The 14,817-nt window shown below is 36.8% G+C and overlaps 1 protein-coding gene across 2 annotated transcripts; it reads right to left on the bottom strand.

Annotated features, from left to right (window-relative positions):
* Window positions 1-2: 2 nt before the first annotated feature.
* Window positions 3-14,691, bottom strand: LOC132559320 (anillin-like). Of its 2 annotated transcripts, none has more exons than XM_060223929.1 (18): window positions 14,627-14,691; window positions 12,676-12,811; window positions 11,963-12,082; window positions 11,649-11,793; window positions 9,891-11,070; window positions 9,566-9,665; window positions 7,625-8,466; window positions 7,374-7,453; window positions 6,936-7,077; window positions 6,420-6,558; window positions 4,728-4,883; window positions 3,839-4,011; window positions 3,482-3,560; window positions 2,701-2,810; window positions 2,030-2,116; window positions 975-1,082; window positions 427-599; window positions 3-238 (listed from the first exon to the last, which is right to left on the bottom strand). In XM_060223929.1, exons 1-18 carry the CDS (start codon window positions 14,642-14,644, stop codon window positions 109-111), a joined length of 3,918 nt encoding a protein of 1,305 aa, XP_060079912.1. In that variant the 5' UTR covers window positions 14,645-14,691; the 3' UTR covers window positions 3-108. The 2 variants fall into 2 exon arrangements, with proteins under 2 accessions (XP_060079912.1, XP_060079914.1); XM_060223931.1 differs by having other exon boundaries at window positions 7,625-8,424.
* Window positions 14,692-14,817: the final 126 nt, after the last annotated feature.

The raw sequence follows: 14,817 nt of genomic DNA, 5'->3' as shown, positions 1-14,817 counted from the left end.
TGGAGCAAAACGACAAAGCAAAAATGGCAATCTACCACCATGCTTTCTAATGATTTTAGATGAATGATGAAAGACATGCGTGTAAAATTTTGCAGACAAAGAAACACATCAGTTTATCCTGGAGGCTTTAACGGGTCGCATGGCATCAGAGTGCCAGGTGCGTATGTTGGCCAGCGCTCTGTTGATTTTGTTGCACCACATGATCCTCTCCTCTTTAGTATCAGCAGATAGCCTGTGTCTACAATATAAAAAAACCTTTTTCTTAAAACATTAGTAATATTCATGTTTCCTTAAAATACATCATTGTTTCATGTACTGGTAATGAACAAGTACATTGCAACACACATCAAAGGAATATTTTTGCCTCAATGAAATTACTGAAGATTTTTTGACAGTTACAAAATAGCTTTTAATGAGATAACTAACCGTGTGGTTGTCATGGTGTTGTAGGTTTTTGTGACCAATGTGTCTGGTTCTCCCTTACGTGGCTGTCTTACAGTAACCAACTCAAATGTGTTTGGTCTGGCACAGATGTCCCGCGGAATCAGACCAACCTTCTCTGTTATACATCTTTTCAGGTCCATTAATCCTATTGGTTCCTACACCACAAAATACATCAACAAACACAAATAAAGAGATGTTCTTAAATCAACAGCATGGGAGGAATAGGAGTTAGTTCAGTAGCCCCACAACTCATCAGGTTATAAAACAGATCTAATATAAGAAACATTGCAATTTAATCTTAGCAATTTATATTTCAATATGCTCCATCTTTCCCATACAAAATATTTATCAGTTTATGATAAAATATCTTTCCTTCCAAACTGATATATTTTCTGGATTTATACTTGTATAACATAAAAAACCAAATTAGACATTACAGATTGTCTTACTGAATAATTACAATGATTACACCAAGTATACTTTCTACTGTCTTCTATTCTTGATATCATAGTAGCTGTTGGCCACCTCACCTTTCTTGTCTCGTCGTTAGGGTATTTCCACCAACAGAGTTTGTTACCAGTGAGTACACACCATCTCCTATGCCACGCCCCAAGACCACTGACATCCTCAAACATTGTCTGTAGATAGAACCAACAATAACATGTTATTAAACCCCCAATACATTCTAGAAAAAGGTACACTGTGTTTACCAAAATAAGAACATTTACAGTACAGTGGGATGGTGATTAGAGCTGAAATGTATAGCAGATTTTGGTAATTAAATATTCTTTAATGTATTTGAAAAGTATTTGAATATGTGGATGGTAATGCCGACTATAATGTATATACATATACTCAGCTATATACCATTCAAATTTTGAAGGACAAGAAGTAAAAAAGGTAGATCGTACAGCAGAAGTCTACCTGATGGCCTGCCTGCTCATCTTTGTTACTGCTTTAAAGAGTAATGAACAATTTGTTTGTAATTCCAGTAAATAATCTAATTTTGATGTACAATGCATTGGATTCATAGATCTGTGTCATACATTTACATATTACACTATAACATGCACCTATATGCCGAGATAAAACAAAAATACAAACGGCTCACAAAGTGAATTTACATTTGTCAGTTAGGTGCCTAAGAGGCAACTGGGCTACACTTAATCGTCTCCATCATTCTGATGTTCATCCTCTGAATTCTGTTAGAAATATTTCCAGACCCAGTTTACACATTTTGTTCATGTTCGCAATAAGGGGAGGTACCAAATATTTGAAACCATTTTATTATTTGAATGTTCAGGCTTAGGTATTAATTAGTGAACATTTCAACGTTCCTTTCTGCTCTAATAGTCACCAGACTGCATCTGAAGCCTAATTATGATTTAGATATATATGCGAAGTTGAAAAGTGACAAGGCTGAGACTGAAACCTAGCAATCAGGATATAAATCTTCTACTGGTGACATTCTACTTGATACTTGTTTTATGAAAATATGATAAACGACACCTGATAATAACAGTATTTTTATGAAATTCTTAAAAAGATAGAATATTGTCAAATTGTGTGACAATTTTTTCATTACCAGGAATCCACGTTCTTCTACATTCTGCTCCATCAAGCACTTGAGTCTCATGTAAATGGTGCCATGCAGTGGTGACAGGTAGGGTATCTGTTGTAAAGAAATTATTAAGCTAATGTAGATATCACAGGAAGCAATCATTATTTCAAGTAATATTCATTGAATCATATCTATAGGTATCATGGACAGATCTTCAAATAAACAATCAAAAGACAGGATTGATATGATTTATATCAATTGCAAATCAAGACCAAATACTCTGACAATCATTGTAACTATTTTTTCATTGCTAGTCTTACCAGGAGACACATAATTGTCTTACTAATCTTCGATAGGAGACACATATTAAGACTATTTTGCTGTGCTAATCTTCCCTACAAGACACATACTGAGACTATCATTGTCCTTCTAATCTTCCCAAAAAGACACATATTGAGACTGTTTTTGCCTTGCTGATCTTCCTTACAAGATGCATATTGAGATTATTTTTGCCTCGCTAATCTTTCCTAGGAAATGCATATTGAGACTATTTTAGCCTTGCCAACCTTTCCTAGGAGACACATATTGAGACTATTTTGCCCTGCTAATCTTTCCTAGGAAACATATTGAGACTATTTTGCTTTGCTAATGTTCCTCAAGAGACAAATGATTTTAGTGCCAGAGACTATACCAACCCTCTCTAATGTGAAGCTGCTTTTGTCCAGGTGTCTCATTGTGATGGGTAAGGAGGTGATGAGAGTGAAGCTTGTTGTTCTAACAGCAGTTGGACCCCCAGGACTTGGACCTGTCAACACAATTATGATTCACTTACAAAAATACATGTGTGGAAAATAACACTCCACTGTAATGATCTAATTGATATGTAAAAAACAAAGTAAATCAGGCTCAGAGTTTCACACCAGACTGCAAACTAAATGATTGGCTTGATATGCAATGAATATACCTATCTCATATTTTCACTTTTCACATATGTGTAATATATCCTTGACCACTTAGGGCTTGGATAATGAAGAGATGTTACACACTCACAGAATGCATTGATATAGAGCTGAAATTACTAAGTTGGTTCCACTTGCTGTGTCATATATAAAGTGAATTGAAGAAATTTTCATTTTAACTTATTTCATAATTCATGCATTAAATGGAAACTCAAGTGTCAATATGATACTGTATATATATATCAGTAAATAGACTTCTAGTCCAATCACCTGTCAATATCTCCATTCTAACTATAGTACGGTGGCAGGTTTTCATTACTGAAATGTTTATTCATTTTCTTCCGTCTGTCTAAATCTTTTGAATACCAATTGTGCATATCATATTTGAGATCTACCACTACTAACAATTAATGTGACCTACATCCTCTCAGCTATCTGATTAGAGTTGATTTGATTAGGAAAACATTAAAACTAAAAACCTGACATGGAAACCGACAATATTGTAGATGTTTCTCACCTGTCAGACTTGTTGATTTCAATGGTTTCTTTGGTGTTTTCTTCTTTTTGTCTTTTGTAGAAAACTCCTTTGAAACAGACTGTAAAATACGGTGCAATACTTATTAGGATAAAAAAAAAAAAAAAAAACAGAACAAAAAACTAAACTAACTTTTTTTACATGATCTAATTTAAACAACCTCTTGATTGTATGGTGTAGATGATCTCTTGGAAACTTTTATTTGTTTCTTCCTTTTTTTCAAAATGCTAACAAATTTATTTCAATTTATATATATTCTCATTTCATTTAATAAATATCCACCGACAAAATAATGCTTACGGTTTATTCTGATGAGTGGTCTTGAATAATAAAACTCACCATACTATAGATTTCCATACAAAGTTTAAAGCTGCCTGATATGCCGTGAATCTTAATGAGATTTGGAAAGTCAAGACTGCCCCTCATCATCGGGTCATGTGTGGACAGCATCTGAGTAACAATCACTTGTGTGTGGTTCCGTATCAACATCAGGAAGTAATGTACGGTGTTATCTGTAATATCAAAAACAGCTCCTGTTAGTGTCTTCACAGCTACTGACTAATATAATGGAGTAGTGTTTTTCAGCCTAAATCCCAATAGTATAATCAATTAAGGAATGAAGGTCCTAGTTAGAATGAGCAACTCTAAGATGTCACAGTATTGTGTATTATATCCTATGATTTCTCAGCTGTGTCTTACCAGCGCTAAAGCAAGAAGTCAAGTCAAGTGCATCAAATGACATAAGGCAAGTTCTCAAACAATAACAGTTAAAAGGATGTCTTAACCTGTGTTACCTATCCTAGTAACAACACATCTCTTATCCTGTGTTACCTATCCTAGTAACAACACATCTCTTATCCTGTGTTACCTATCCTAGTAACAACACATCTCTTATCCTGTGTTACCTATCCTAGTAACAACACATCTCTTATCCTGTGTTACCTATCCTAGTAACAGAGGTTATCTTACCCTGTGTTACCTATCCTAGTAACAGAGGTTATCTTACCCTGTGTTACCTATCCTAGTAACACAGGTCATCTTACCCTGTGTTACCTATCCTAGTAACAACACATCTCTTATCCTGTGTTACCTATCCTAGTAACAGAGGTTATATTACCCTGTGTTACCTATCCTAGTAACAGAGGTTATCTTACCCTGTGTTACCTATCCTAGTAACAACACATCTCTCATCCTCTGTTTTCTATCCTAGCAACCAAGGCTGTCTTACCTTGTGCTGTACCTATCCTAGTAACAAAATCCTTTTTGAGAGGCAGTCTGATGTCACTTATGGTAAGTGAGCCCTTTGGTCCACTGCCAGGGGGGTCCAACTGGCCTGTATCCTTCAGTCTTTGTACCTCTGTCAGATAAGCTTGTCTCTTCTGGCCTGAAGTAGAAAATTTTGAAAGCATGCTTCTTTAATAATGATAAAATAATCTTCTTAGTCTCTGTCTAGACACAGCCAGACACAACTAAAAACCCAATGTATTTATCCTTCACACAAGGAATCACTGATATCCGTCACACAAGGAATCACTGATATCCCTCACACAAGGAATCACTGATATCCGTCACACAAGGAATCACCGATATCCCTCACATAAGGAATCACTGATATCCCTACCACAAGGAATCACTGACATCCCTCACATAAGGAATCATTGATATCCCTCACACAAAGAATCACTGACATCCCTCACACAAGGAATCACTGATATCCCTCACACAAGGAATCACTGATATCCCTCACACAAGGAATCACTGATATCCCTCACACAAGGAATCACCGATATCCCTCACACAAGGAATCACTGATTTCCCTCACACAAGGAATCACTGATTTCCCTCACACAAGGAATCACCGATAATCGTCACACAAGGAATCATTGATATCCCTCACACAAGGAATCACTGATGTCCGTCACACAAGGAATCATTGATATCCGTCACACAAGGAATCACTGATATCCGTCACACAAGGAATCATTGATGTCCCTCACACAAGGAATCACTGATATCCTCACACAAGGAATCATTGATGTCCCTCACACAAGGAATCACTGATATCCTCACACAAGGAATCACTGATGTCCGTCACACAAGGAATCATTGATATCCGTCACACAAGGAATCATTGATATCCGTCACACAAGGAATCACTGAGATCCCTCACACAAGGAATCACTGATATTCGTCACACAAGGAATCACTGATATCCCTCACACAAGGAATCACTGATATCCGTCACACAAGGAATCATTGATATCCCTCACACAAGGAATCACCGATATCCCTCACACAAGGAACCACTGATATCCTCACACAAGGAATCAATGATATCCCTCAGACAAGGAATCACTGATATCCTCAGACAAGGAATCACTGATATCCTCAGACAAGGAATCACTGATATCCTCAGACAAGGAATCACTGATATCCGTCACACAAGGAATCACTGATATCCTCACACAAGGAATCATTGATATCCCTCACACAAGGAACCACTGATATCCTCACACAAGGAATCACTGGTATCCCTCAGACAAGGAATCACTGATATCCTCAGACAAGGAATCACTGATATCCGTCACACAAGGAATCACTGATATCCTCAGACAAGGAATCACTGATGTCCGTCACACAAGGAATCATTGATATCCGTCACACAAGGAATCATTGATATCCCTCACACAAGGAACCACTGATATCCTCACACAAGGAATCACTGATATCCTCACACAAGGAATCACTGATATCCCTCACACAAGGAACCACTGATATACTGCACACTAGGAATCAATTATATCATTTAATTGAATAAACATGCACTAACATACATTGTACTAAAACACCAAGAAAACTTAAAAGACAGAAAAAAAGCTATTACTAATAAAAGTACAATATATCTAGACATTACACATACATGAGAGAAGCAGCAATCTGTGACACTCCACTTGCTCGGCTGAGCCTGCAAAATGAGAGTTGGCAGCACAGCACTGGTTTAGGGCATTGCTTGTCTGCATTATTACACTCTGCTCCTGGCTTACCAACTCATTCAACTCCTAAAATAGATTTAAAGTTTGAAAATGAGATGCAAGTCTGAACTGAATAGGATGGAATTGTAGTCCAAATACTTAGAAGATGTTGACAATTTTAAAAGAATGAATATATAACAACAGATTCACAGTAATGGTCGCTATCAAAATTTGGGTAAGAAATTGCATTATACCAAAAATACATTAAAACTGGTAGATTTGATTCTGTTTGGATTACCTTAACATGTTCATGATCATTTACATATGAAATTCTCTAAAATTCATAGTTTAAATAGAATTGGAAAGTGCCTTATTAATTAATATTCTGGCAATTGTGCATTTGATTGAACGCACAACACTGAATTATTTTCTCCTTCCTTGACCTAATTGAAGAATTTGTTTACCTGTATCCTCTCCTTGATAGATTTACGCTCCATATCTCTGGGGAGACTGGTCGGCATCTGTATATCCTCCTCTACTACATCAGCTGAGTAAGTCCTGTTTCTCACAATCTTTTTATGTGCACCTGAACTCAGATCCATGTTCCTGTAACACATGCACAACAAACTGTAGCATAGGGAGCAAAGCATATAGCTCACAGTGCATATTTGTACCACATTTATAAAGAAGTAGCACATCAATGATAGATGTGTTTAATAGTTCCTAAATTAATGGAAATTCACAAGTAGTAAATGTTTCCATTATCTGTGACTAACTACATTTTGTAACAACACATCAGTGATCGTTAAGGATTGGAGAGAGAGAGAGTTCACATAAATTCTGTTTGATGTTTGGCATTACAATTAACACTAAAATACACCTGCACTAGCTGTATTACTCACTGTGAGTTTCTGTAGCCGCTGACACTGTATACAGGCTGGCTTTCGTTAGCCATGGCATAACTCTGGTGTCTGTGATGGCGCTAACAATACACAAAACATAAAGATCAATGACCCAATAATACCACAGCATTTAAAGTCTTGCAGTCTTTCCATTCTAAATGACATAAGACATCTTGAAATAGTTGCATTTAACTTTTCCTAAATTGAGTGTTTTGCGTGCACAAGAAGTTTAGAATAATGTTAACACTTACCGGGGCAGCCACAGGTTGTTTGCGTCTGTACACAACTTCATCCTCAGTATCATCCTCAGCACCTATTGCCTCATCCAGGAGGTCGCTCACTCCTTGTTCATCTCCATCATCTGAGTCATCATCTGTGTAGCCTCTATGACGCTGAGGTGGTTGACCTAATGAACTTTGACTGCTGGAGGCAGAGCTCTCACTATCCAGACTGCTGGAGCTATCCTCTTGCGCAAGACTCCTTAAGTTTGTGGTACTTTGGTGACGCACACTAGCTGGTACTGATGCCACAGGTTCATGCACTCTTTGCTGCCGGCTTTGACTTTTCTGCTGTTGTTCATTTGGACGATGAGGTAGCACACTCTGTCTACGGACAGAGGCAGGTACAAAGGCACTCAGACTAACATCATCACTGTCTGATTCATCATCCATTAAATCATGTTTGTCATTATTTGAAGTATATTCCTCCTCATCCTGGGTTGTAGTTCCCTCTGACTGTGTGTCTGTGTAGTCCATGTCATCTGTTTCCTCTTCTGTTGACATTACAGGTGGAGGCTGATTTCGACTCCGGGGAACCAAATCCTCGCCGTCGGTACTGTCAAAACTATCACCCTCTTCAAACTGTACACGTTTTGTGGATTCGCTACGAGTGACATCTGGTTTTTCATTACCACCACGTTTCTGTGAAATCAGTCTATAAATACTGCCTTGACCTTGCTGTGCTCCTGTTTTAGGAGCGGGGGGTCGTGCTGGTGGCTGACTGTTAGATTTTGGTCTATCCTGGTTTGTAAAGGTGTAGGTAGCAGATTCATCTGAAATATCAAATCCCATTGCAGCAAGTTTTCTCTCAAAATCTGGCAGCAAAGGGTGAAGGAAACACAATGTTAGCACCAAGCAAAGCAGTGAAGAGTACAAGAAGCAAGAAAAGCATGACAAGCAATCCCACAAAATCAAAATCTGTGCAATATCCTCAAATAAAAAGTTTATCATGCCCTGAATAACAGGGTGTGCACGATAGATAACTAGCCATTATCATATAAATATTCCTATATGATTCATTTATTATTCTGTAAATGACAGAGAGCCGTCACCACAATATTCTTATAGAATCTACTGGTATATAATCCTGTAAATGACAAGAGCCGTCACCACATAATATTCCTATGTATACAGTTCATTATCCCATGAATGGCATGCATGCAGGCAAACTAGTGAAGCAATTTGTGGCAAATGTATAATAAAGAATAAATGATAAAACATTTCATAATTGAATGAAATTCACATATCCAAATTTAACAGCATATCTTTTTTGTGCAAAGTGCTGTGTTGAAATATGCATCCCTGATTAACTTTAGAATCTTTAAGTTCCAACAATAAATATCACTCATGTGAATAGATTTTATTCACGAATTTGAAACCATGTGTACTGGTGGATTTTACAAACTAGTGCAAGGGTGATGGATTCACTTATAGATATTCGTAATCAATCCTTAATGAATCTCCTTGAACAATTGATTCTCAAAAGCTGCAAGCGCTGTAGCCATGAAAGGTATGATGTGTAGAATATTGAGGAAAAATAAATGTATGTGCTAAACAAATTGTATATACAGTGTAAATGTTAAAAAATTGTCAGTTATATGATATATCATTTTTGCAAACGAATTTTCAGACATTTGTAAATTATCTTTTATTTTGTTGTTTGCTACACTATACAATTTATCAATATCAAAAATATTGTACTTTCTTACTGGTTGTGATGTAAGTACTTTTTTCTTATGTGTCAGGGAATAATTATTACACTGACAGATAGTATTAACACTTATCTAAAAATACTGGCTTTGATGTTATAGAGCATGACACCACAGCTTCACCGTTCAGTTTCGTTAAGAAAATAAAACAGGAGAGCATCTATGTATGACTAATATTTTGAGATACCATTACATGGTGACTTACCTGCCCTAGCTCGAGCCTTGATAGCCTCTCGTCTGTCCTCTCCCTTCACAGACTCTTCCTCTGACTCGGACAACTTTGTCTCATAAGGCACAGGCTTATTCTGAAATTGATAATCTCATATCACACATCTAGATATATAAGTAAGGGTAGCTTATTTTCTTTCTTTGCTTTAGCTTACAACTTGCTGTTTGATTGCTTTAAACTTGTCGGTTCTACAAGTGTAAAACCAGGATACATGTCTTAAGTAAAAACTACACAAATCACTGTAATAGAACTAGTCCATCAACTCCAGAAGGGAGTACGAAGATACCCTGAAGACCCTCACCTGGTCAGACTGCTGTGTTGGTTTCATGTCTTCCTTCAGAATGCCGTTTTGCCATCTGTTCTGCAGGGTTGCCAATTCATTCATCCTTTCCCTTCTAAGCTTGTCTGCTATGTCATCTGTCTTACTGTGCTGGGCCTTCTCCAACAAGCGCTGCTGCATCATCTTGGTTGCACTGCCTACTTTACCAGGGGATGCTCCTGGCTGTAATTTCACTGGGGTGGATTTTACAGGTGTACACTTGACAGGTGAGCTCTTCAGCTGTCCTGCTTTCTCTACAATACTGTCTTTGAAGCTTTTATGAGGGGTTAGATTTTTGTTCTTCTTGTTGGGTGTTTTATCAACTGGAGCAGGTGTTTTCAGAGGAGATTTGGTTGGAGAGGAGGACCCTGGATCGACTTTCTTTATATGTGCCACCTTGTTATTGGATGACATGTCCTCCCATGCTGACATCCTGGCTCCTACAGAGTAGGCAGTCGGCTCCTCCTCTTTCTGTGGGGTCTCGTCATCAACTCTTTGCTGCCAAGATGCCATTCGCGATGACACGGGCCTAGATGCTGGGTCTTCCCTCATTTCTGAGCTCTCTGTTGCCTCTTTAGGCTGCGACGAGACTGACACAGGCCTTGGCAGAGGTGGTTTGTCAGCTACAGCAGTAGCCAATTGTCGGGCTGGTAAGTGGACCTTCTTAGTCACTGCTGTTTTGGATGGGGTGCTGGACACTTTTTCCCAGTTCGCCAGTTTGGAAGACATAGGTTTTTCCGAGGGATCCACAGGTTTCTCTTTTGGTGTATCTGCATTTTTCCAAGAATTCAGTCGCTCTCTGATTGGTTTTTCTGTTGGATCTTCTTCACTATCTTGTGACTCCTCCTGATCTCTACAGTTGACAGGAACTTGATCAACCACCTGACGAACTTTATGCTTTGGCTGGGAGTCTCTTGCTGGAGAATTCAGACGAACAGAATGCTGACTCACATGTTTTGCAGGTGAGGCAGAGGAGACTGTGGTCCTCTTAGGTGAGGAAACAGCAGGTGAGCTGACCGCTGGAGGAGGTGGTGGGGGTGGGGGTGCAACAGCCTTGCTTGGATTATGGGCTTTTACAGGTGAGCGAGAAGGAGACCCAGCACTATCAGATCCCGAGTCAATCCTAGGCGGCTGCCACTTTGGCTTCTTCTCTTCTTGTTTGCTAAATAAACATAAATATATTTGTACATACATGTGTTTAAACAGATCAGGTACATATATGATAATAAACTCTGTAAGTGGCTTTCATTTTCTGATGTATTGCTTCACGGAGGGATTCCAGATCCATAAAGAAAGAAAAGGATGTTTTCCACAGTGAGAAGATAGCATACATGAGCTTTTATTCTAAAACATCACTCAAAATAGTGCTGCATCTTCATCTCATGTAGCAACCCCTTATAAAAATCAGGTTGCATCCTTTATTTATCTCATATGTCATTTATGATATAACCACTTCACCACAACAACTTGCATTAATTAACAATCAGAAAATACACTGAAAGGGGAAAAAGGTTGTTTATCTTCAAATGATATCCCACTATATGTAATGATTTTTTTCTATACATTTCCTTATCTGCATGCTCAAAACCCATTAGATCAATTGTCTGACTGTATGTTGTTTGATTTTAGATATATACATTTATGATGTATCATAAATAGAGATGAAACAAACAACTTTGAAACAGATACCAATATCAAAATTTCCATATGCAGGTTGTGATAACCTGCAGTAAGACTTACTGTATAACTGGGTGACTAAGATCATCTTCCCAGTTATTAATGTTGGCTGCCAATTTGGCTAATCTGCCTCTCCTTGAATTTTTTCCCCCATTTTCTTTAACTGGTGACTCGTGATTCTGTGTAACTGGTGCAGTAGGTATTTCACCTGTTTAATAAACATTAGATGATACAAGTATTTCAATTTTTTGAAGAATTTCATAACATCATATTATTGAAATATTCAGTTAAATAGACCTGACTTTATCTACAGTAGGATTTATCGTCATGTATGACCTCAAGAACCTGATTACATATTGTAAACACTGTCTCTGTACCTTGTTCCTCCCTGGCTTTCGCAATCTGCTGCATGCGTGACTTAACACTACTGATAGCAGGTGTATCTGCTTTGATCTGCATCACTTCTTCCCTCAAACATTGTCTTTTCCCAGGAGATTCTGTAACAATTAAACAACTGATTTCATTTCCTAACATTTTTTAAACGTGAAACAAAGAAACCTGGATTTCTTGCAGATATATATTGTCAATTGCAAATTACTACATAATGCATGAGTGCAGTTAAAGACACTATATTTGGTCAAACCAGTACACTTTACCAATGTTATTTGGTACATGTATGAAAAATTGATTGACTTCATTTGAAAGGAGAACTGCAGCTAAAAAATTGATATCACATCCGCAGCACAAATCTAAAATATCAACAACAAAACCAAACTGCACAAAAACAGATATTGTAATAAAATAAGGTAGAGGTATATTTCTAAAAGATTTTCACAAGAAATACTTTTTTCAGTCCTTACAATTTACAGAGATAATTGAGCATTCTTAAAAAGAAATGGAAAAATCAATTCATATGTAACCATACATTGCCAATTTTCACAAACCTACAACTTCAGAACAAGCATGTGACAAAGCCAAAATATCCAGGAAAAATACTCTCACACTAATGTTTCATCCCTAAAAACAATATGTTGTGTTTTCCAAAATCAATACTAGAATTTAAATGTGATTTGTTAAGTCGATATCTTACCTTCATCCTTGCTCTTGAACACAACATTTTCTGAAGTGCTATCCTCCAGTATGCGTTTCCTAGGAGCAGGCTCTGGGGTTTTCCCAAGCTTCTGATTCAGCATCTCTCGTCTTTGTCTGGTACGTTCCAGTAACCTCTACCAGATAGTAATAAACATTGGATCAGGATTTTCTTCTAAAAAATCTTTTAAACAAGACTTCATTATTCAACATTTAGAAGCCAATTCCAAAAATATATATACTGACCTTGGCTCCCATGTCTATAAAAGTATAGACACTACATAGATGCTATAATAGTAGACAATTGCAATGACAAGAAATATGTTTCGGTATATGAACCTTATTTGTCAAAAATTGTTATTAAATGAAAAATAATAAAACAGTTTTTAGTGATTTATTTCATGTTTCCACAGAAACCCTAGAAAAATGGAAGGCAACATGTTACTGATACTTTTCATACACCCTTGTATGCTCAATTTTTACAAAGGTTCAGGGCAGCGCTGTTTTTGAGGGCTCTGTGGGAGTATTTCTTCACAAAATGCAATAAAAACGCTCTCTTCCAAAATTGTGAGAAAAAGCTTTGCATGATTTTAAGTGATAAGACACTATTATTTTCCGATGTATGGCATGAAATTTATTAATCAAACTTAATTAAATTAATGGCATATAAAACTCAATATGAAAAATGCAAGTGTGAGATAATTTGTCCATACATTAATATATTTACATTTATTATATAAAGCCACATTTAAATTTGTAAATCTATAATTTTGTTGGAATATAAATATATACTGTAGGCCTATATATGATCAGCAACAAGCATTGTAAACCATCTTCACAAAATTTCTTTGAAAAGTTCTTGATGAAGTCAGATGTAAAAAGATATGTTGCTAATATGACCATAATACAAATCCATACCATGTTTCATGTCGATATTATTTGATGGACTGTCCGATAAGTTGCAGAATAATGATAATCAACTATAACATGGGGCATTTCTATATGGGTAACATAGCTAAAGCAATTACTCTTCTAACTGAGCAATGATAGCTTTTCTGTAGAAAATACTGTGCAGGCCTAATTTTTCAATATTAAAAAAAAAATTAAATCAACATAATGGGCAAAGTACATTAAACAAGATACACTTAACTTGTTTTCAAAACAAATTCAAGTGACTGTAAAAATTACAAAACGAATAAAAAAATAATTTGAAGAAAACAATCATTACCACTACTATACATTTTGCTTGATAATTGTTATTGTTAATTGATAAAACAGATTTCAATTATCATCCAACGGATTTTTATTTTACTGACGACAACTAGTTCATTTTATTACACATATGATAAGTCAGTTATCTTCTATGTACACGAGTCTAACTCTGACTTGGCTATTACCTATGGGCTACGAAGATTGGGCTACGAAGATTTGGCTACAATCCAACGAATTTAAAAGTTAGGCTACAATTCATCAGATACGCCCGAAGGCTTGCGAAGCATGTGACCATGTGACCTAATATACAGTTGACCTACACTAAAATTAAAACCTGGAATTTGATTGCTATACATTCCGTTAAGTGCACCTGAACATCTTCGTCGGTTTCCATATCCTTCCCAAAATAATCATCGATGTTTCGTGTTGCTCTCGTGGACTTCTTAGATTTGTAATTTATTAATGCTTTTTGTCTTTGTTGGTTGGAAAGAGATTATCCATTAAAACAGTTTCTAATTAAACCTTACAAAGACAACATCGACCGACACAAATATCTAATAAACAACCTCCTTCTTTCTGCTTCTGAAAAAGAAATCACAAAAGAAAGTCCCCTTCCAACAGATCCTGTCGAATGTCCGCAGCGATATCTTCAAATAAGTGCCTGCACTTTCCAAATCAAATAGCATTTTGTTTTCTGGATTCTGAACACAATTCACAGTTTAATTGTTTTCTACGCTTACCTCTGTATATGGATCCATTGTTTGTCCTTCTCTAGGCCACGGAATTCATGAAACGATCGTGAATTCTGTTCAAATATTCAAATGCAGTACGGTATCCACCACACCGCTTCCTTCCTTCTCTGTTTACAACGTTTGAAATTGGCGGTTTTAAGTATCGTAATTTCTCGCGGACTGCGCGATTTTATTATCGA

This window comes from Ylistrum balloti, unplaced genomic scaffold (assembly GCF_031769215.1).
Source record: "Ylistrum balloti isolate Yb309-2 unplaced genomic scaffold, AGI_CSIRO_Ybal_v1 Utg370892, whole genome shotgun sequence".
Lineage (NCBI taxonomy): Eukaryota > Metazoa > Mollusca > Bivalvia > Pectinida > Pectinidae > Ylistrum > Ylistrum balloti.
The sequence above is the reverse complement of the archived record's forward strand: the minus strand, read 5'-3'. Positions and strand labels throughout refer to the sequence as shown.

Coding starts and splice junctions, on each gene's coding strand:
- LOC132559320 (XM_060223929.1), bottom strand. Junction 9,666..9,890: donor CAACACAGCAGTCTGACCAG/GTGAGGGTCTTC, acceptor TATCAATTTCAG/AATAAGCCTGTGCCTTATGA. Junction 4,012..4,727: donor TAGGATAGGTACAGCACAAG/GTAAGACAGCCT, acceptor TTGATATTACAG/ATAACACCGTACATTACTTC.